Genomic DNA, 23,618 nt, shown 5'->3' with positions numbered 1-23,618 from the left:
CTGTAGGGGAAAGAGTGCACAGCTTCAGTAAGGGGATCCCGCCTGAGCAGCCTAGCTTGCCAGTGCTCCCACTCCCAGGGCACAGAGCAAAGAAGAGCATCTAACCTTCTCGCTGCTATTTGCAGTCCAGGGAGCGTCCCGGACCACAAAGCCCTTCGATGGCGCTTTGGACTCCTCATGGGCTGGCGGCTTCATGTATAGCTGCAGGGCCTCGCTGTCGACCACGTCAGCCAACTGTGGGCACAGGTGTATGTGGGGGGTGATCAGTCTGCAGCAGGCATGCACAACGACCATGCTTGCTTAGTCTCCAGTAATCAAGACTCGCTCAGGGGAGACCCTGTCCCTGACATGCCCCGGGAGCAAATGCACACAGCCTTGCTGTCACCCCACGCCAGTCAGAGGCAAGGTGTCCTGGGTACAGGCCTCCTGCCCAGACACAACTCACGTATTCCTCCTCTAGGTTGAGGATGTGATCGATGGCTTCTTCCACGTTCTCTGGGAGCCCCGTCACGGTGACGCAGTTGGGGTCTGGGGCCCCACTCTGTGGGAAGCGAATGTCCACCTGGAAGGAGCATATATAGCAGCTGAGGCAGCTGGGAACCCTCCGCCTGGGATCTCTGGACCAGAGGCTCATGGTTCTGCGTGGCTGGGAATGGTAGACTTCTAGTGAACTTTCCCCAAGTTAACCTTGTTTTCAAGAGGGTCCTGTACATCAGAACTAAGCATGACACGACAGACACAGAAGCCGCTTGTGCCCTGTGGGGCTGCCCTTCCTGTAGTCAGGGTAGGACACTGCCCAACACTACCAAGGGCACCTGGCTGTGCCCCCTATGCCACCTCACCAACTTAGGGACAGGCACGTGAGTGTCAGACTTTCAAACCCTAAGTGCGGTCAGCAGCTGAGGCAGGAAGCCTTGAGGCCCTCAACTAGGCCATGGGAAGCATGTATTCCATTGCACCCACCACGTGTCCAGGACTTGATGATGCCCCTTAACAACTGGGCTGGGCACTCACCTTGAATTCATCCATGATTTTGCGGATGGCTTTTCCACGGGCGCCAATGATACGGGCGTGAACACGGTGGTCCAGCGGAACATCCTCAGAAACCATTTGTTCAAGTTCACCCACAATTTTCAATATGGCGTCCCGGGCAGCTTCTGTATTCTTTTCATACCCTGTGATAGTAATTTGGTCCTGGGGCTAAGAAAGAACAACCAGTCAGAAGATGGGAAACCCTAGAAATTCCAGGCGGGGAGTCCTAACACAGCAGGTGCAGTTCTGGAGGTGACAAGAGGCAGCTCTGGCTGAACGAGGCAGGCCTCACCTTCAGGGTAAACACTGACCCACTCAGAACAGAAAAAAGCTAGAAAAGAATGTCAGGTGCTGATTTAAAACAACAGGTCAACAATGCCTACTAGCTCCTGCCCACTCCCCTCCCACCCCCGCCCCACCAAGAAGACACATATGGGAAAAGAAAGGGCACCTGCACACAAAGAGAGCTGCAGGTGGGGGCACAGTGTTGGTGACCCCGGGCCCTGCATCTGGAGGCATCTCGCTGGAGACAAACCGACCTGGAAATAAGGTTCCAAACACGGTGGCCAGTACTCCATAGCCACAGCTCACCCCGGCCCAGCCTTCAGGCCTCCCACATGCACACAGACAGGCGAGGGCACCCTCGAAGAGCGCGGGCAGCGCAGACACACGACTCAAGGCGTTACGAACACGTGAGCATAGAATCACCTCACCCTGTCAGCCACATTCTTTAAGGCGACAGACCACACTACATGTACAAAAGAGCAACAGAACACAAAGGACCAGAGAACACTTTGGGAAACAAAGCAGAAGAGCAGGAACTTCAAGATCTACCCAAAAGAGGCCACAAGGACCCCAAGAAACAGCAGAGCAGCAGCCAGTCCCCCTCCCCCACTGCCACGGTGCCCAGAGTCCACTAGCCGCCAACAAGCGCCTCCCCAGACAGACAAAGACCAGAACCCTTTGCCAACGGAAGCATGAGCCTCCCAGGAAAAAGCTGCCTATGAAGAAAACGCGGCCACTGATCCCCTTCAGCTTGTGGAATATTAGCCACTGTGGTCTGAACACCAAATAATGACTGTGATATTTACACAGCAAAGTTGAAGAAGATAAACACAGTGAAGACGAGGGATAATTTCTTCTTTTTTCTTTTTTTAAGATTTTATTTATTGATTTGTCAGAGAGCACAAGCAGAGGAAACCGCAGGCAAATGGTGAAGCAGGCTTCCCACTGAGCAAGGAGCCTGATGGCGGACTCGATCATGAGCCTGATCACCACCTGAGCCGAACACAGACACCAAACTGACTGAGCCACCCAGGCGTCCCAAGGTGAGGAGTTTAAAAGAGCTGAATTCTCAGAATTAAAAACATTACAAACTACAGGCGCCTGGGTGGCTCAGGTCACGATCTCAGAGTCCTGGGATGGAGATCCACATCCAGCTCCCTGCTCAGTGGGAGTCTGCTTCTCCCTCTGCCTGCTTTTCGGCTCTCATTCACACTCTCTCTCCCTCTCAAGTACATAAATAAAGTCTTAGAAAAAAAAATTAAAACACTGAAAATTAAAGTTAAAGGGATATCTGGCTGGCTCAGTTGAAGAGCAGGTGACTCTTGACCTCGGGGTCATGTATTCAACCCCACACTGGGCATATGGCTCACTTAAACAACACTACCACCACCACAAAGAATAAAAAAGAACAGCAGTGTAAACATGTTTGTTAGAAATGCAGAGGCAGATCAAAGGATGCATCTGGGGGAAGGGAGGACCTGGCAGGAGGCAGACAAGAGATGGGGCACGGGCTAAGGCCCTACAGGCCTGCCTGCCTTTCTGAACTCAGGCTGCAGCTCAGAGACTTGGGCCAGGGAGAGAAGGAAGGTACAGATGGATGGCCTGCCACAGTGCTTGGACGCACGGTTGAAAGGTCAGAGTCTATCTACATAGGCATGCTGGGATTTGCTGGCTGGAAGATTCTAGCAGACCATTTCTGGGTGCTCTGCTGCATGCTACTGGAGGAGAGACAGAGACTAGGTTCCCACTGTTTGCGAAGCTGTGCTGGAAGGGACCCCTGTTCGAGCCAAGAAGAACACAGGCAGGGGAGTGATGGGTGCGGGGAGGGTGCTCCTTGAAGGACTGCACCTGTGGGGATGATTGTGTAGGAGGGACCCAGCTGATGACCAGGTGTGCAGGGGAGAAGGTCCACGCGGCGATGCAGGCAGGCACAGACCAAAATAGTGCCCAAAGCCCAAGCCAAAATCCGATCCTCAGAGACCTGTCACTCTGCACTCTGCCCTATCCCCACCCACCTGGGCACATCCTAAGCTCGCGTGCTCACTGCTCCCAGGTCAGGATGAGGTTACAGAAGTCTACCCGCCCCAAAATGCTTCGGCAACAGAGTCTGACCCAAGCAGTCATTCTTACCTGGCTTCCATCGTCCTTATCAGGAAACTGAATGTTCACATCATGTTCCAAGCGGATTTGGGTAATCACTGCCCCTTTTCTCCCAATAATTTTGGGATGGTATTTGGGGTCCACAGTGACACTCAGTTTAAAGCTCCTTAAAGCCTACAGATGAGACAAGAGTGTAGGAGTTCAAGGCCGACCATCACCATCATGTGCAACCATGTGCTACTGCCACCCTGACTTTCTGTCCTGAACCCCAAACGTATCCCCAGTGACAAAAACAAGACATGGCTTTCCTATTAGCCTCTGTGTCACCCTGCCCCACCAGCTCAAGGACCTGCTCGTAAGCAAGCTCACAGATTCAGAAAGGACTCCTTGAGCATCAACAAGGCTGGCACGGCAAGTGGCGAGCTCTGAGCTCAACTTTTTAATTGGTTTAACAGGGATCTGATAAGTAAGTATAAAAATGTTCTGGGTCAGGTTGGAGGGTGTTTTCCAAGGCTAGGGTATAAAAGCAGGCCAGAAGGAAAAGAGAACCAGCCAGCCTGGGACATCCATGGCCAGGGGTGTGACCGTTGGAAGCACACTCAGGTTTAAGAGGTCTGTGTGCCCTGACCCAACCTGACTCCAGGAAGTCCTCAAAGCCCACAACCCAAGGAATCTGCACCAAGGCTTCAGGAGGGGACAACACCCAGCCTCCCTGTGCACCACTCAAGAAACCCTTCCAACGGCAGCTCTACAGAGGGGAGGTGGGTCTTGAACCCTCCCCAAAGCAGGGAAACCCTGCAGTGAGAAGGTCCACATGGGCCCGCAGACACCCACCATGGACCACACCACTCATGTTTGGGGATCTTTCGCAGCAACGGCTCCCAGGCCTCACTAACCTTACCTGTCCTATGTGGCTAGAGGCACTACAAATGGCACATTTACTTTGGAAAAAAAAAAAAAAAAAAAAAGACTAGCAGGAATCTAACTCTGCTGCTGTAACAGGGAAGAGAAAAGTGCTATGCCCACCAACACTGCCCCTGAAGAAAGGCCCCGGACACAAACTGCAACAGAGTGGCCAGCTACTCTGGCCACCTGGCTGAACTGGCTGCCAAGTGGCCAGGGTGCTAGTGACCCTCCAAAATGATGATGAAGGCTGAGTACTGCAGCTCTGGTGGATGCCCTTGTGGCCCAGTGGAAACCCACCCGGTCCTCCTGCTCAGCCTGCAGCTCCCTCACACGCTCCAGCAAGCCAGCCTTGGCCCGGTCCAAATTCGCGGCGAGGCCGGTAATGGCAATGACGTCAGACTGCAGCTCCGGTGCCGGCACATGGATGTTCACCTGCACAGACACAGGAGGGTACCCAATGCAGATGGGATCCTGGACCAAGACAGGGGTGGCCCGCCGCTGCAGTAAGAGCAGGAAGAAGGCGCACTGCCAAGGGGCTGGACTGCCAGAGACACTTGGGAGGAAAAGACTGCAAATCGGGGTACCTCAAATTCGTCCATCATCTTTCGGATCCCACTCCCCTTCTGTCCAATGATGTACCGGTGCAGGTCAAAGGGCACCTCCACTTCGATGGTGACAGGAACCAGCGCCTGCAGGAAACATGGATGGGGCAGGCCTGAGAGCCAGCAGGGAGCAGAGCGACCACGTGAGAACTACAGGGAGCTTCCTGGAACCTTCTATGCTGTTCTGCCTAAACTGAGACCAATATCTAGGCTTTTAACTCAAAAGAAGACACAAAAAGAGAACATGGAATCCAGGGATGCCTACCTAGGTGGTGGTCAGTTAAGCATCTGACTCTGGATTTTGGCTCAGATCATTATCTCAGGGTCCTGGCATCGAGCCCCCATCAGGCTCCACGCTTGGGGGCTTTGCTTGGGAGTCTCCCTCTCCCCCTGCCCTGCCCTCTGCTTGCTTGGGCGAGCGTTCTCTCGCTCTCAAAACAAAAACAATAACGACAAACACCCAAAAACAAAACTACAGAATCCACTTTTTAAAAATTAGTGCCAAGAGAGCACACTTTCAGATCCTCACCCCCAGCTTATGCTATTAAATGTGACAAGCTGCTTACAGAAACAAAAACAGAACTAACCGAGTCCAGGAAAAACAGAACCACTTGAAGCTTACAGAGGGGGACTGGTGAGGCTCAGACACAGATGCATTTCCCCTGCTGTCAACTGAACCTGCTAGCTCCGTGCCCATTGACAGCCCCCAGGCTCTGGGCTCTGGGCCCCAGACTGGTGTAGCGGGCACCACTGGTAGCGGGAGCTGAGGGGATTGGGGCAGGAACAGCTGGGGCTCGGGCTAGGCACCGCGACCATGAGCGCAGCCAGCATCAGGCTGCACCCACCTCGAGGGCTTCCTTGGCTGCCTCACACTTTTCTTTCCGGCCGGAGATGATGATGATGTCACACCGCCTGGGGGAGCCAGGGTCAGCCTCCTTGATGTCTCTCCCATCTCCAGCATCATCGCCGTTCTCTTGGACTGGCGGCTCTACGCTGTGAACTGGGGAGATGGCAGGAGCAGCTCACAGTACCGACTCAGCATCCTCCATGCAAACACGTGGGAAGCCCCTGACACATGCTGACCCACACGTGCCACACTTCCCAGGAGGCTGTGAGCTCACCTCCTTGCCTCGGTTGGAGCTGGTGACCTCAGAAACTGGTGGGTGGGAGGTATGGAGAAGGCACCCACTGTGTCTGAAGGGCCGACACTAGAAACCAAGCCCCAGGGCGAGGACACGGCCGTGGGTAGGGGTCTGCACCACAGGCTGGGAGGAAGGTGGGCACCTGCACCAGCTTCTTATGCCAGGAAGTAAGCGAGCAAGAAGGAAGGGATGGGACCCGTGACAAAGAAACCAGATGGTGGCGACAGGCAGCTGTGCACCTAAACACTAAAGAATCGCAGTCCTGTACTGTGTGTGTGTGTGGGGGTATTGGACTCCACAGACACTTTCCAAAGTTGGAAAGTTTGAACACTAACTAAATTCGATAGCACTGCTACACACTGTCAGATCATGTGATTCTGATGATGGATGTCCCCCATCTGTCCCCCAGGTATCGCAAATGATGTTTAAAAGAAGTTCTGACGGGGTGCCTGCGTGGCTCAGTGGGTTAAAGCCTCTGCCTTCAGCTCAGGTCATGATCTCAGGGTCCTGAGATCGAGCCCCGCATTGGGCTCTCTGCTCAGCAGGGAGCCTGCTTCCCTTCCTCTCTCTCTCTCTGCCTGCCTCTCTGCCTACTTGTGATCTCTGACTGCCAAATAAATAAACATTTTTTTAAAAAGTTCTGATTCTCAGGAAGGTGCCCCAAAGAGAACATTTGAAAAGTACAATCAAACGACTTAGAAAAAATGACTGTATGCATAAAAGGGGGAGCAAGAGAAAACAAAATGAATTTGGATACTGAGTACAGAAAATCCATCTTTATCCTACGCAGTTTTCCTCCACATGTACTCAAAATAGGCCATCCTCTAAGGGAAAGAGAGGTGCTTCAGTGGCCGTGACCAGCTCTGTAGAGGACAGAGCACACAGAGGGGAACCAGGAAGCTGCATGGTCACTAACTGGACCAGACACATCCACTGAGACCGGTCAACAAAGACGACACGCTTGGTCACAACCCGAGTGGGAGACAGGTCTTGGGAGAGTCAGCTCTGAGACACCTTGTGACCACCTACCGCCCCACGTGGAACCAAGCAACAAGGATGACTCTGAGCTGAAGGGCTGCGGCAGAAGGACAGCCAGGGGCTGCCTGTCATTCAAGGGACAAAACCTGCCAAGTAGGGGTGCTGGGGAAGAGGCAGCTGCAGTGGACAAAGCACAAGCAGCCCCATCACACATGTCATCTGGGACCTGTGTGAAGCCCCAGAACCAAACTCAGCGGGGTGGGGGTGGGGGTGGGGGGGGGGGGGCTTTCCTGCTTCAGAGGCCGCAGCCATTTTGCCCTCCTCTGCCTCGTCACCTGCTGCAAGCCTCGGGATGTTGGGAGGGCCCCTGTCACCCTGCACCCACCTCCTAGAGAAGCCTTGGAATCCCCAGATGAGGCCCATTCACGCGCCCCCTGCTTCCCCACTCAGCATGGAGCTCACCGCTGGGACCCACCTGGGTTCTCCTCTCTGTCTGGGAACTTAATCTGAACATTATAGTCCCGGGTAATCTGCTGGATTCTGGAACCTTTGGGGCCCATGACAGATCGATGGAACTTCTGGGGTATGGCACATTCTATGGTCACCTGGGCTTCCTGGGGGTGGAGGGTGCGGGGCACAGCAAGAAAGGAAAAAATAAAGACAGACATTAACTGGTTAGGGTCAGTGCACATCCTCACCAGCCTCCACTCAGTCCAGCACAGACACCTCAACTGCTCCATATACAACAGGGTGGAGAGAGGAGGGCCGGGGGCCAGGACCAAACGGGACACCTCTTTCTGACATATTTCCCAGACACAAGAAAGTACTAATGACCCGTATGTACAAAATGGCATGAGGCTTGCTGCCGCCCAGAGCCAGGAGCACCACGGTCCTGTGTCTGACCCAGAGTCCCTGGCCTCCTGCAACATCACGCACTGTCCCTGAAGGGTGGCTACATAAGCCAGTGAAAGCGAATGCTGTGGCTGTGACTCCATGAGGAGGCATGGGGACTGCTGGTTGGGGAAATACTTTCCAGGCCGCAGCAGGAGAGCACCAGCAGGGACATGTTTCTGTGTGGATCTGCTCTGACAGGCCCTCCCTTTCCATCTCTTTTCTTCCCTTTGGAGATGAGAGGCTGGCTCCTTGTACAGACTGTACTTCATCCCATGTTTTAAAAAAACTGTTGTTAGGAGAGGTATTTTCACCGACTGTCAGGATGAAGGCCAGAGGCTGAGAGCCCCAGCCTCACCAGAGGAGCCCACTTCAGGGCTCAGGGAGCCCCTAGCCACTCGCCTTGGCCCTGGTTGTTGGGGCTAAGAGCCCCATCACCCTCCAAGGCACCTACCAGGTCCTCGATGATCTCCTGAATGCGCTTCTTGGCCGCCTCCACACAGTCCTTGGCACCCTTGAGGGTGACCTTATCGCTCTGTGTGCCCGAGCGTGGGAAGCTGACCATCACCCCACCATACTCTTCGGCAATCTCCCGCAAGACCTGGCCTCTTCGGATGACAAAATGGCGGTGGTGCTTGGGGTCCACCAGCATGCAGTCTTCCACCACATTATCCTGCACCACGGAGGGAGGGCAAAAGTAAATGACCCTGCCAACCACGCCTGACAGGACAACCAAAGTGCAGCTCCCACTGGACCTTACCAGGTTCTGGATGAGAGCCTCCAGCTCCCTCTGGGCCTCCCTGACAGCATCCTCCTTCCCTATGATGGTGATCAGGTCCTGGTCCTTGTCCTCGGCCGTTGGGAATATGATGCGGGCTCCCGTGTTGTCACGTACCTTGCGGATTTTGCCACCCCCTTTGCCAATAAGGAACTTGTGGTATTCTGGCTTTGCGCGGATGTCGACGGTAAAACTCTTGGTTTGCTGTGGAAACCAACCCCAGATACACTGGCCTGATGCTACCTGCATGGTGCCCCGAGCAGGTGAGTAAGAGGGCCTTGAGAACAAAGGCCTGTGGCTATCAAGCCTCACCAAAACCAAGGGATAGATACCCAGACAGGAATACTGACGGCCCCTCAGCCATCCAGACACTGAGATGGCTTGGAGCATGTGCATTCCTAGATTCCTAGCCCCAGTCCTGCCATTTACCAGCAGTGACCTAAGCCTGTAAGCCACTCTCCACCTAGAGGGGACTAGGCAAGTACGGCCTCGGGGTGCTAGGGGACAAGGGGCACACTTGCACAGCAGGTAAGCCCACGGGACCGCCAGCCCCACTCCCAGGCACGGCACTCTTATTCCTCCTGAAAGTCCAAAAGAGTGCTCCCCGTCTAGGCCCTCCTCTGCTTGGGCTACAGGGGAGCCCACACACCAACAGCAAGGCCCAGTCTCAGTCTTAGAGCCACCTAAGCTGACCAAGGCCCTCACATGACACCAAGATGCCAGGCTCGAGGAGCATCTGGGTGGCTCAGTGGGTTAAGCCTCTGCCTTCGGCTCAGGTCATGATCCCAGGGTCCTGGGATCAAGCCCCACATTGGGTTTTCTGCTCAGCGGGGAGCCTGCTTCCTCCTCTCTCTCTGCCTGCCTCTCTGCCTACTTGTGATTTCTGTCTGTCAAATAAATAAATAAAATCTTCAAATAAATAAATAAATAAAATCTTTAAAATCTTAAAAAAAAAAGAAGCCAGGCGCCAGTGAAGGCCCCAACATGATGACCTTGCTGAGGACACCAGCCCCTCTGGCAGATTCACCAGGAGCGCACGTGCACCTCTAGGCTGACTCAGACACACACAATGCTGTTTCCTCGCCTTCCCTGTATTCTGGAACCTGGCACACAAGCATGAAGAAACACAGAAGAAAAGAAGGTCTGCCAACATGCAAACAAACTTCGTTATCTTTTAAATGCTGGTTTCTCCAACACCTCCAAGAAAATCTTCTAGTCTTCTGACCCAGACACTGGCAAATAGCAGCGTTACTAAAAAGTCAATGAGCAACGAGGTAGGTGAGCCCAACCCAGCAAAATGATAAAGGGTAGTACACCTAAACCAAGTAGGGCTCATCCCAGAAAAGCAAGGTTGGTTAAACTTCAAAGAACAAAAAACCCCACAAAGACCCTAAAAAAATCTAATACGTATGCTTAAAAAAAAGAGAAACCTCACTCTCGTGTCAACAGATACAGAGAAAGCCTCCTACAAAGTCCCACTCCCAATTCCCGTAGCAGCTCTCAGCCAACTTTTAACAGAAGGGAACTTCCTCAACCTGACAGCACCTTCGGGAGACCCCTAGGTCACTTCCCACTCACTGGTGAGGGACTGAGCACTCCCCACAAAGTTCGCCCATGAAGCATGGCCATCCCCTCTCACCACTGCTCCTCGACACCGACACCGACACCGTACTGCAGGCTCAAGCGACACAGGAAGACCACACCTATAATCATACGGATCCGGTAGGGAGGAATTCCACTATTCACAGATGATGTGTGTTACACAGAAAGCTCACAAGAATCCATAAAAAAGTGTTACTGGAACTGGTAACTGAACTTTAAGCCAAATGCATAAAACAAAACCAATATAAAACTATCAGATATATTTCTATATGCTACAGTAACTGGACATTAAGATGAATTAAAAAGCACCATTACAACAATGCTAAAAAGCAAAATAGTGAGAATTTAAATTGAATAATATATAAATGAGATCCACATGCTAAAAACTCCAAAGCACCAATGAAAAATTAAAGACTTAAAACTTAAGAACGCAGGGGCGCCTGGGTGGCTCAGTGGGTTAAGCCGCTGCCTTCGGCTCAGGTCATGATCTCAGAGTCCTGGGATCGAGTCCCGCATCGGGCTCTCTGCTCAGCGGGGAGCCTGCTTCCTCCTCTCTATCTCTGCCTGCCTCTCTGCCTACTTGTAATCTCTCTCTGTCAAATAAATAAATAAAATCTTTGAAAAAAAAAAAAAAAAAACAAAAACTTAAGAACGCAGCCTGAAAAACTCCAAACTCCTGAGCTGTCAGTTCTTCCCAATTTGATCCTTAGATTCAACATAGTCCCATCCAAATCCAAGCAGGACCTCCCCCTAGAAACTGTTAAGTGGATTCCAAATGCACAGAGAAAGGCAAAGATGCACGATGGCCAGAGCAGTGTGACAAAGTGCAAAGCTGGAGGGCTCTGCCAGCTACCCTCCTTCCGGAGGCGCAGGAGCACAGCACGGTCCAGAAACATACCCAACATGGGCTCCACAAAGGGGCAAAGGTGACTCAACACAGAATTTTAGGCGTGATGCCAAAACATTTTCATTGCAGTGGGGGTCACCTGACTGCTTATGCTCATCAAAACTCAAGTATATGCTAAGAAAGGCATGTGTTATTGTCTATAAATCATACTTTTAAAAAAAACCCAGGGGCCCCTGGGTAGCTCAGTCTGGTTAAGCGTCTGCCTTCAGCAGGTCATGATCCCAGAGTTAAGGGATCGAGCCCCGAATCGGGCTCTCTGCTCAGTGGGAAAGCCTGCTTATCCTGCTTCCTCTGCTGCTCCCCTTGCTTGTGCTCGCTCAATCTTAAATAAAATCTTAAAAAAAAAAAAAAAAAAAAACAAAACCCCAAACCAAAAATCCACTAAGGCAAACAGCAAATTCTCCATATTGTTTAAGTAGGCATTGGCCTTACGAAGGCCCTTTGTTCAGCAGTGGCAAAATCAAAGATAAAAAAAGGCGTCTGAAGCAATATTCTGACCTGCCAGAGTGGGGTGAGGATTTTTAGCAAGGGAGAGATGCAGTGCCACCACTCCTGGGCGTGAAGCTCACCTTCTCCTCAGCCAAGTGCAGGAGCTGCTTCCTGGCCTTCTCCACGTCCGAGGCAGGGCCCCTGATGACAACCGTGTCACTTCCCGAGCCCTCCACCGGGAAGTGGATGTGCACCCCACCACACTCCTCCATGATGGAGCGGATCAAGCGGCCCTTTGTGCCGATGAGAGAGTTGTGCAGCTTGGCCGGAATTGAGACCTCCAGCTCGGCTATGTTGGCCTGAAATGACACAGTCTGTGAGGTGTGGGACACATGGCGGCATGCCCACTGCAGAGGGGTCTGGAGCCCTTGTGAGTGTGGGTCCATATGTGAGGATGTGAAGGATGGGGTCTAAGCTGTTCACATGGTGAGAAGGAATGTCTCCATACGACACCATAAAGCAGAGACACAACCAAGATGCCCAGATTGTCAGCTTTTCCTATTAAAACTCTGCCTCCAGATTTACCTCCCATGAGAAACAATGGGGTTCAAGACACTGGAGATGGGAAGCAAAAAAGGTGAGCAGGACAACGGTCCCCTGGCTGAGTCCCCGCATAGAGGACACAGAGCTGACAGTCTGGGCAGACTAGGACTGGTGGAAACCCCGTGAACTGGTGATTGCTCCCATGCTGCCATCACCAGGGGGAAGGGACTGTAGTGCACAGCACTGTCTACGCTGTAGGACACTGGGTATAGGAGGCCTCACCCCAGGACTTGGAACACCCAAGACCAGGCACGTGTCTTAAGAGCAACTCCAAAAAGGAGAAAAGTAATTCATTAAAGTACATTAACAAAACTCGAACACATTGGTAGGAATGCAAAAATATCCAGCATCCATCCAAGTAGACTTCCTAACTTCTGGCAGCCAAGAGAAAAATACCAGACATTCAAAAAAAAAAAAACAGGAGAAACTCCTCCATGAGGAAAGAACAGAAAATAGCCCAGAAGTGACAGAGACTTTAGAACCAGTGGGTTGGGAACATGACAACAAGCATTTTCACAACTGCACACATGGTAAAAACAAAAACAAAGGAAACACTGGGCATGTCAAGTATAAAAACAAACTATTCCACCTCAACTTCTACAAGTGAAAATGTCTAAAATGAAAAACACACTAGATGGGATTACAGGCAGATTAGACATTACAGAAAATTAATGAATTTAAAGAAACTAATGGGGGAAAATACCACTTCTTTCCACCCACATACATAACATACCAGTGAATCATAAGACCACCTCCAGCCTGCCTAGCTCTAAGTAACTGGAGTCCCTAACAGGAAGGACAGAAAAAAACTACTTAATAATGACTCCAGAGGCACCTGGGGGCACAGTCAGTTGAGCATCTGACTCTTCATTTTGGCTCAGGTCATGACCTCAGGGTCATGAGATCAAGCCCCACAGGCTCTATACTCGCCAGGGAGTCTGCTTGAGATTCTCTCTCTCCCTCTCCCTTTGCTCCTGCACATACTCTCTAAAAAAAATCAATAAATCAATAATGACCCCAGGTTCTCCACATTTGATAACACTAAAGTCTTTGGATCCCAGAAGCTCAGTGAACTCCAAGCAACATGAAAAAAGCACACCCAGACACGTGGTAACTTGCACAAGGCTTATGCTTGTGATACACCCCTAAATACAGTCAGAGGAAGTCTGTGCAGAGGAGTAAGGCCAAGGAGGACCTCAGATATGTCCTCAGAAACGCCATGAAGGTCCTGAAGCAGAGTTCTAAGTCCTGAAGAAAACCTCCAGTCTGAGGTCTGCTACGGGGAGCACAGGAAGGCACAGGCTCACTGGAAGATGGTCTGGCACTTCATCCCCAACATGAACACACTCTGACCGTAGGACCCGACTTACTACTTAATCCTGAATGTAGGAAGCCAGTGTGAAACAGCACAATGTCGTGGGGCCGGGGACATGGCCATGGGGGCTCAGGTGATAAAAGGGGTCTTGCAGCTTCTCAGGCTGCACTGCAACGGGCACAAGGTCACCTGGAGACAGGACCCAAGTGCATGTGCACTAAAAACCCTACAACCACCACAAAAAGGAAAGTTCTATGCAATAAGCCAGAAGAGGAGATGAGAGGAATAAGAGAATTCTCTTAAGTCCAAAAGCAGACAGAAAAAGAGAACAAAGTAGACAGGACAAACAGAAAACAAATGCAAGACAGCTTGGTCAGGCCACCATGACCAGGGGCAAGGCCTGCAGGTACAGCTTCTATGTGGGGCGGTGAGAAAGTGAGGCAGACGATGCTGGGACACAGCTGTGTGAATGCGCTCATGCCCCAGGCTGTACACGAAGGTGGTAAATTTTGTTATGTGTATTTTCCACAATTCTAAAAATGAAAAAATTGATATTTAATCACATTCATTAAACGTGTAATAAAATATTTAACATAATACATGATACACAGATTAACCATGGAATTAAATGTAAACATCTGCATTGAAAAGGCAGACACTGAGGAGCCTGGATGACTTAGTCGGTTAAGGGCTGACTTTTGATTTTGGCTCAGGTCATGACCTCAGGGTCATGAGCTCGTGCCCTGTGATGGACTCTGTACTTAGCACAGTCTGTTTAACCCTCGCCCACTGCTCCTCCCCCACTCACTCTCTAAAAGCCTAAAAGAAACCCACTTTGATGAGAAAATATAGATTTCAGGACAAAGACTACTATCAGGGGTAAAAGAAGGTAATTTTATAATGATGTAAGTTACAGGAATATCAGGAACGTGAAAGACACCAGCACAGCACAGGAAAATTATGAAAAACTTTATGCTAAAAACCTTGACAACCTAGATAAAGTAAAAACCCCTTGAAAGAAAAGCTACCAATCTTAAGCAACAAGTAAGATCTGGGCATGCAGGGACCTATCATCCAGCAACAAAATCAAACCGACGGGACGACACGGATACATCTCATCCCAGCTGTTCCAAGTGAGCACAGCTTGAGCTGTGGGAGCAAACACCATGATCTCCTTTGTACCAGCGTGTAGCAAACCCCACAATGCCCGTGACTGAAAGCCAACGAAGGGCTGGACAGGTGGGGGTGGGGGCTGGGGGGGCTGGCCGGACAGAGGGAGGTGCTGGAGAGGGACACGGGGACATCACCGGGGTGCTGGATAGGCTCATATGCTGACTGTGGAGAGTCCATGCATGTATAACATAGGTCAAAATTTATCAAACTGCATACTTCAAACATGCAGCTTCTTAATGTTAATTTTCCAAAAATTGAAAAAAAAAAAAAGATTGTTATGCCTTCAGGACAGGATGATCTCCAAGCATTCAAATCCAGTGCTACTGCTCAAGTCTCATACTGCTCAAGTCTCATGATAAGCACAGCCCCAGGTGAGTGGCAGGAGCCTGGCCATGGGCCTGCACTGCGTGGGGAGAGCTGATGACACGAGACCATGGGGACCCTGGCGCATGCCCTGACACACAACACCCCATTACCAGGTCTTTCTGGATAGACAGGATGCGGCTCCGGGCGGCCTCACAGTTGGCTCGCTTGCCTGTGATGACAATGGTCTCTGAATTGCTATTCTCTGCTGGAAGGTCGATCTTAGTGTTGCTTTCTTCCCGAATCTACAAGGAGACGGGACCATGAGAAGGGACCTCCCAGTTGAGACACCCGGACCCCAGGGCCAGAAGTTTAAGCCAGAATGGCACAGGGCTTTGGGCGCCAAGATTCAGGAGACAAGCTGGCTGATCACCTTTTTAATGTTTGCACCTCCTTTCCCAATGATGTTCTTGTGAAATTGTTTGAAGATCGGAACAGAAATTGAATAGCTATTTTCCACCTTAAAAACAAAAGGGGTTGCACCATTAGCCATCATGCTGGACAGTGACGTATCCCTTCATCTGTGAGGGAGTATTAAATGACAGGATTTGCTATTAGAAAACACACAACTTAGATCCTGCCTGTCTCCCACTAGGACCTCTGACCTTTAGCTGGGGGACGAGCTAACCTGGCAAGCCACAGCTGACTGATGCAATGCCCCCTTTATAAAAAGAAGCTCTCCACAGAACCCGCCACGTGGTCAGTGCAAGTTCCATAACCCAGAAGCAATGTGTCGGGCACCCTCAACAGACATTCTGGGTAGAGAAGGGAATCCTGGACACCAGGTTGAGAGAAGCAAGTCCAGAGCACACAGACCCTGCTACTCCTAGCCTGCACCACGCCGTGGCAGTGTGAATGAGTTCTGTGCTGGAAACACCCCCATCAGCAACCTGAGGCAGTGGTGAGCTCAGTGCAAGCCCCATGAGAAACACAGAAGCAGGAGCCCATCTGCAGCCTTCCCATCAATAACCCCCTTCCGTACTTTAAACTGCTGGTTTCCATTCCAGCTTAAACAAATAGTAAATCAGTAAATGGCTTCTCATACTGCCTATGCAATCTCTTTCCTCACTGGATGGGACAGTTTATCCAGCTTTGTTGTTCTCCTTCTATTTTTTAAAAGATTTTATTTGAGAGAGAAAGAAAGAGAGAGAGAGAGAGAGAGAAAATAAGCAGGTGGTGGGTCAGAGGGAGAAGCAGACTACCAGCTCAGCAGGGAGCCCAATTCGAGAATTGATCCCGGGACTCCAGGATCATGACCTGAGCTGAAGGCAGTCGCTTAACCAGCTGGGCCACCCAGGCGCTCCAAGTTTATCCAGATTTCTGGAGGTCCCTCAAGGAAACAAGGAGCCTGGCACCCGCCTTGAACCTCATGTAACACTGAAGTTCCTAACAGTAGTCGGCCAGTCTAAACACCTACAGTTAAGATGGACGGTGCCCCCCTGCCCCCGTCGAGGGCAGACCAAGTTAATGCCCCCTGAAGCAGGAGTTCTGATGGGACACACCCCCGGGTCTCTCTGCCACCAGCAGCGCCATCACAACAAAGGATAGGAAACATCCCCTACCAGATCTGCCACCATCTTCTGCATGTATTTTGTGCATTTTTCCACCTCATTCTTCGGCCCTCGGAGTTGAACAATATCACTTTTTTGTGCTGGGTCTGGAAAGTTGATGATAACCTGGAACAAATCATCACAAATTCAAGTTCAGTTATTGGTAAAGACTAGATTCTAAAACACTGACTCTCTTTAAGGGCCAATCAATCACTCCTGGAGGGCTGAAGAATGCCACTGGGAAACCTTTACCTCTGGGAATTTGTCACGAATTTCACGGATCCGTTCACCCTTCTGCCCGATGATTGTGCGATGGAATCTCTGCTCAATGATCAGATCCTTGGTGCGCTCATTTTCCTAAAAACATAATGCAAGGAGATGACACTAGAGCAGGAGGCTCCTGGGAGCCCGGGGAGCACAGCACCCGCCTGTGGCATCCCTGGGAGTCATCAGCCACTAGAGGACACCTGCTCTCTTCAACAATAGGGTTGCGCGTTGTTCTCTGCTAGGAGGTGTGATTCAGCAGGTGGCCTTCATCACCACAGCGGCTCACTTAGAGCCTCTGTGTTGACAAGAACAAGAGACCATGAGGTGTCACACTCTGCAGGATGGGCAGGGATCCTTCCTGAACACAGCGTGGTTCAGAGCGCTGCTCTGTGCAGATCATTATTAAGAAAGAATAATGAACTTGCATAGTTCTCATCATCCCCCAGGTCTCACTAAAATGTCACAATACAAAAGCAGCAGCAGAGCCAGAATAAAGGAAAACACACTACCAGTCAACCGTCTGAAAAGACTCAGGGGAGATTCTGGATCAGACTGGCATCAGGCTGACAGAGAAACAAGGGTTCAGGAGTCCAACACAGGCACAAGACACCCCAGACCAAGGGGCCCTGGCCAGACGAAGGCCGCACATGCTGACTTGCAGCTGAGGACAGGGGAAAGTCTACTGTTAGAAGTGGGCCTCAGGGGGCTCCAGGCTTGGGCACCAGTGCAAGTGGAGGTAGGGGACTCACTCCCTGCCCCAATGAGCCACATGCACTGCCCTGCCTGAGGCTTTACTGACGTTCTGCACGTGTCTGTGCTAAGCTACAATCACTCACCCAGTAGGTAACTCTGGATTCTGAAAGGCACCCCAGTGACCCCTACATGCAGCCAGACTGGAGAATCACTGCTACATGGTTATCTGCATCTGATTCTCACATTCCAGAAAAACACACCAGTGCTGGCAGCTTAGCCCCAGGAACAGAACTCATGCCCCCCTCTCCTCCAACCCTCAGAGTTGCAGACAACCACACAGCAGGAATTTTCAACCTTAGCTGCATGTGGGAGTCACTTGGGTGCTTTTCAGAATTGGTCCCTCAAGCATCAGAGACTTGGGTTTGGCCAAGGCGGAAACCCCTGCCGCAGAGCCACTCCCAAGCGGGTGATTCCCCTTCTGCAGCACTGCAGGTGAGAACAATGCTAGTCCACAGAGGCCCTGACACAGGTCCGTGGGCTCCTCCAGGGCAGGACCCAACTGTAGGTCTTACCATCCGAGAGGCGAGCTCCAGCAGCTCCCGCTTGGCCTGCTGTACACCCTGTGGGTCCCCCTCGATGCGAATCAGGTTGCTCTTCTCACTGTCAGGAGGGATGCGCACGGACACCTTATACTGGTCTTTGATTCTGTTTACTTAAGAATACAAAAGGAAACACATTTTGGACTCAGAATCAACTAAGTTCTGTCAGTGACTACAACCTGGCAGAATAGGGCCAAACTACCTCATCAGCCATCCTGCAAAGAGGGAGATGAAGCCACCATACCAAGAACTCTCCATTCTCTCAGACGAGCTGTGGTCTGCACCTGCACCAACCGAGTCGGCATCACCCTGACAGCGTCATGTGACTGATGGCTGGGACCACTCAGGCCATGAGGGTTCGCTGCTCTGGGCTATGGCTGGGGCTTTAGAATACTTTAAAGACCAAAGCTGCTTTCTTTTTTTGTTTACTAAAATATGTTGTTGACACATTTGATTATGTGGTATCAGAAAAGTTACATTCACTGATAACTACTATTTTCACCAGGAGCGTTGTGAAACATTAGAAAGCTTTTTAAAATTTAAACTCAATTAATTAACACATTTTATGTTATTAATTTCAGAAGTAGAGTTCAGTGATTCATCGGTCTTATGCAACAGCCAGTGCTCATTCCATCACGGGTCCTCCTACATGCGTCACGCAGTTACCCCATTCGCCCACCCTCCTCCCCAGTGACAATCCTTTATTTGTTTCCTACGATTAGGGGTCTGTTATGGTGATTTTATTTTTCCCTCCATCCTCTACGATCCTGTTTTGTTTCTTAAGTTCCACATATGAGTAAGATCATACAATTGTCTTTCTTCAACTGTCTTATTTCACTTAGAATAATACCCTCTAGTTTCATTCACATCGTTGCAAATGGCAAATTTCACTTTTTTGATGGCTGAGTAATATTCCATTATGTGCATGTGTATGCATGTGTGTATATACACACACAACTTTTTCTTCATTCATCTGTTGATGGACATCTGGGCTCTTTTCATAGTTTGGCTGTTGCGGACACTGCTGCTCTAGACACTGGGATGCAGGTGCCCCTTCAGAGGACTATGTTTGTATCCTTTGGATAAAAACCCAAGTAGTTCAATTGCTGGGTTGTAGAGTAGCTCTGTAATAGTTCTTGAGGAACCTCCATCCTGTTTTCCACAGCAGCTGCACCAGTTTGCATTCCCACCAACAGTGTAACTGGGTTCCCCTTTCTCTGAATCCTCCCCAGCATCTGTTGTTCTGACTGGTATGAGGTCACTGTGGTTTTGATTTTTATTTCTCTGATGCCACATAATGTTGAGCATCTTTTCATGTGTCTGCTGGCTATTTGTATGTTGTCTTTTTTAAGATTTTATTTCTTTGAGGGAGAGAGAGTGCGAGCCCGAATGGCGGCCAAGGCAGAGGGAGAGGGAGAAGCAGACTCTTCATTGAGCAGGGAGCCCGATGTGGCGCTGGGTCCCAGGATCCGGAGATGATGACCTGAGCCGAAGGCAGAGGCTTAACTGACTGAGCCACCCAGGAACCCCAGCCATCTTGTATGTCTTCTTTGGAGAAATGTGTTCGTGCTCTGCCCATTTCCTGACTGGTTGATTAAGTTCTTTATAGATTTTTGGATACCTTATCTGATATGGCATTTATAAATATCTTCCCCCATTCTGTTGGTCATCTTTTGGTTTTGTCAACTATTTTCTATTTGGACAGAAGCTTTTTTTCCCCTTTTTTTTCCTTTCCTGGGCAGAAGCTTTTTGTCTTAACGAGTCCCAAAAGTTCATTTTTGCCTTTGGAGATGTGTCTAGTAAGAAGTCACCTTGGTCAATGTTAAAGAGGTCGCTGCCTTGTTCTCCTCAGGGATTTTAATGGGTGCCTGCCTCACATTTAGGTCTTTCATCATTTTGAGTCTATTTTTGTGTGTGGTGTAAGGAAATGGTCCAGTTTCATTCTTCTGCATGTGGCTGTCCAATTATCCCAAAACCATTTGTTGAAGAGACTGTCTCTTTTCCATTGGACATTCTTTCCTGCTTTGTCGAAGATTAGTTGGCCATATAGCCGACAGTCCTTGTCTGGGCTCTCTATTCTGTTCCACTGATAAAGATCCCAGGTGTTTCTAATGTGGAATCAAGTTTGGGAACTGAACCACTGTTCTTAAGTCACAAAATTACTCTCAAAAAAACAAAACTAGAAACCACTAAAAATTGGAAGGCTTTACATAACTAAAAACAAGAGTACCCCAATGACCACCTTAGGGCTCCATGGAGGCCAAACATTGCTGCCTAGGGAAAGTACCCCATCAGCTCAGATCCAAATTGAGTGCGTCCCTGTCTCTGCAAAAACACATGGAGTTCTGTCATCTACTTTGGACAAAGGCCAGTGTCTATGGTTAGAGACCCATGCTCCCACACCCTGGGGAGGCCTTATCACAGGAAACAAGACCAGCACTTTGCCCAAGTTCCATAGGGACCACCGAGGAGCATCATGAGCATATGCAGAGACAACCAGAGCCAAGGACTCAGAAGCCAGATTGGAGACTTCAGACCATGAAAAGTAAAGAGTGGGGGTACGGGATGAAAGCAAAAACAGACCAGACATAACGTGAACCACGCTGGTGGTCTCACACTCCTAGAGAGCAGACAACAGAAATGAATGTCAGAACTGCACTTCCTTATGTTCTTTAAAAAAAAAGATACTATACTGTTAATCAAAACAAAAACAAACAAAACCAATTTACAGTGTGTGCATGGCTTGAGCAACATGTGCAAGGAAACACCACAGGGAGCTTCCATGGACTCTGTGTCCGTGGACTGTCACTACCATTGTGAAAAGTCCCCGGGCACACAGGACTGACATCAAATAGAGCAGAGCTGACAAGCTCACACTAATTACGAACACAAACTGGATGACATCAGGCAAAACCCGAAGGGGACACACTTGCAGGGCATCCTGTCTGCACAGGTGAGTTCCCTGCAACCGCAGGAAGGACCCAGGCTGTGTGCTGCCCTCTCACCATCGGCTGCCGGTGAGGCGCAGAACCAGGAGCACACTGCGATGTCGGGGGTGGCCTCACAGGCAAGCTGCGCCCAGGTGTGGGATTTCAGAAAACAGTCTCCATCTGGGCAGAGTGTTCACTCAGCCCACTTCCTGCAAACTGCATGCACACCCCTAGTCTGAGCAAGCTCACCGGGGCTACAGCCTTAGTACGTGTACCAAAAGGCACGCCCATGAGCCCCGACCTTTCCTACTCCTGGGGTGGCCCCACCAGGGCCCTGTGCCCCACTGAGTCCATGGGGACTGCGAAGCCCAGATGTCACCCCATTGGGCTTAGGTGCGCCTTCACCGTGGCCTCTGACTAGGCTGGTTGAGGTCCCAGGTCTGCAGACCAACTACAGCCAGAGGAGAAGACTAGGACACCCGGTCAGAAAGCACGACTTTCTTCCACCACGGTTGCCCTCCGTGCCATCAGCCCCACTCACTGTTGGCCCCGCTCTTCCCGATGAGGTGTCTGTGGAACTTGTGGTCAACGTTGATCTCCACGTAGTCCATCCGGTTAATCTGCAGGAAAACAGAATGAGTCCAGAGACAAGCTCTCGAGGCCATGGCATATGCCATGGTCAGACACATCACCAGAGCCCAAGTCTACGAGCTAACAGCTCTTGCCTTTGTCACCTTTGGTCATTATTCCAAGACTGTCCTTCTGGCCCCCTTGAAAGACCTATCTGTGACCTTCCTGGACTTTGCCAGCTTCTATTTCAGAGCCTAGTGCTCACCCCAGATGTCCCCAGGCCCACCCACTGCATGATGTGTGACAGGCAAACGATGATATACTGGCTATGCCCCGGGTTCAGCAGCACCCAGAACATGCAAAGGGGCACCTTACCAAGTCTTTGACCATGGCTTCAATCTGTTCCTGGGCCACGTTTACATCCTCTGTGGGGCCTTCCAAGGTGATCTTGTCCTCACCCTCTGTGAACTCGATGTGCACCTACCACAGCAGAATCAGGAAAGAGATGGTCAGGATGGCACAGTGGCAGTACCCTCTCAGAACCTGTGGAGCTTTGCTGAGGCAGCGGCCAATCCCAATTGCTTTATGTAAACACATGTCCACAAACTCCCCTGGAATACTGAAGGGGGATGCTGGCGGATGCCTATTACTCTGGTCTAAATATCATGGCCTAATCCTCTTCCTGTCACCAGATATGGGAACTGTGATATCCTCCACGATGTACCTAACAGCAAAACCACAGACTGAAAGCACATCAGTACCAACTGCCCCCATCATTCCCGGCAACACTTTTACGGTTATGGGCCCATTCTTCTTTTATTTAATTTTTAAGAGCGAGAGAGACCATGTGTGTTCCTGCATGTGCACAAGTGAGGGGGTGGGGCAGAGGACGAGGAAGAGAAAGTCTCAAACAGCTTAGCACAGAGTCCAACGAGGGGCTTGATCCCACCACCCTGAGATCACGACCTGAGCTGAAATTAATAGCTGGACGTTCAACTGACTGAGCCACCCAGGCACCCCCAGGGCCACTCTTCTCTGCTCAAGTAAGAAATGAGATAAACAATAGGGATGGAATTTTAACTCATGTATAGCTGCCCAGGGATGGTCCACAGGCAAGGCAGCTCTGTCCTCATTTACAACATACCAGGCAAGAAGGCAACAGGGTACAAGGGCAGTAGGAGAGAGCAGCCCCACGAAGCCACTGCATCTGTGTGAACCAGGGCTCAGAGGTTAGGAAAGCAAAAGGACTAAGAAGTCAGTTGGAAACTAGTGTGAACAGGAGGACAGCAGAGGGGATATGTTCTCTGGCAAGCCATCCTGTGCACGTTCACTGGGAGCTGCGGTGATCTCTGGAAAAGTGGGAAGACGTCAAGGACAAAGATGGAAAGCATGAAGAGGCCGTCACTCCAAGCCTCACACGAGCTGCGCACACGTGTGCTCTTCCAAGAGCACAGATGGAACTGTGCGCAAGTTACTGTGCTGTGACAGAAAAGGGAGATGTCTGCTAAGGTAGTCATGAAACCAAACAAGATACACAATCTCTGGGTAAAAAAAACCAAAAGAATGACAGAGTATTTTTAAAAATTTATTTTGCTCCTCCTCAGTTAACTGTGGAAACTGTCACACACACAATGTGCCACCATCTCCAGGGCCATCCCCAGAATAAACAGCAAGAAAACAAATGTCAGAAGGGAAAGGACAAAAGCAAGAACTCAGAGTAACAAATTCCCAATGCCTCCTCACCTTGGGCATCTGCTGAGTGATTTTGGCCAGATTCTGCCCTTTTTTGCCGATGATGAACCGGTGCAGCCAGGAAGGAGCAGAGACAGACGACACAGTAAAACTGTTGGCCTAGGAAACCAGGAAGCAGAGTGATGGGCTGTGCAGTCTGGGCTCCATGCTC

General features: G+C 50.5%; 1 protein-coding gene across 4 annotated transcripts in view; it reads right to left on the bottom strand.

Annotated features, from left to right (window-relative positions):
• The window catches only part of LOC101679820 (high density lipoprotein binding protein), a 72,480-nt gene that overhangs the window by 465 nt on the left and 48,397 nt on the right, over nt 1-23,618 (bottom strand). For all 4 annotated transcript variants that reach the window (XM_004743783.3, XM_045066635.1, XM_045066633.1 and 1 more), the window contains exons 9-27: nt 23,459-23,566; nt 22,091-22,195; nt 21,687-21,765; nt 18,189-18,328; nt 16,909-17,013; nt 16,669-16,782; nt 15,480-15,566; nt 15,220-15,351; nt 11,793-12,011; nt 8,697-8,918; nt 8,391-8,609; nt 7,521-7,659; nt 5,771-5,925; nt 4,908-5,012; nt 4,621-4,755; nt 3,448-3,591; nt 1,015-1,200; nt 446-562; nt 106-234 (exon numbers count right to left, since the gene is read on the bottom strand). In XM_004743783.3, the coding sequence (XP_004743840.1) occupies nt 106-234; nt 446-562; nt 1,015-1,200; nt 3,448-3,591; nt 4,621-4,755; nt 4,908-5,012; nt 5,771-5,925; nt 7,521-7,659; nt 8,391-8,609; nt 8,697-8,918; nt 11,793-12,011; nt 15,220-15,351; nt 15,480-15,566; nt 16,669-16,782; nt 16,909-17,013; nt 18,189-18,328; nt 21,687-21,765; nt 22,091-22,195; nt 23,459-23,566 (2,640 nt within the window). The remainder of the gene's footprint in view (nt 1-105; nt 235-445; nt 563-1,014; nt 1,201-3,447; nt 3,592-4,620; nt 4,756-4,907; nt 5,013-5,770; nt 5,926-7,520; nt 7,660-8,390; nt 8,610-8,696; nt 8,919-11,792; nt 12,012-15,219; nt 15,352-15,479; nt 15,567-16,668; nt 16,783-16,908; nt 17,014-18,188; nt 18,329-21,686; nt 21,766-22,090; nt 22,196-23,458; nt 23,567-23,618) is intronic.

Source organism: Mustela putorius, unplaced genomic scaffold (genome assembly GCF_011764305.1).
Source record: "Mustela putorius furo isolate JIRA1106 unplaced genomic scaffold, ASM1176430v1.1 tig00003869_pilon_pilon_pilon, whole genome shotgun sequence".
NCBI lineage: Eukaryota > Metazoa > Chordata > Mammalia > Carnivora > Mustelidae > Mustela > Mustela putorius.
The sequence above is the reverse complement of the archived record's forward strand: the minus strand, read 5'-3'. Positions and strand labels throughout refer to the sequence as shown.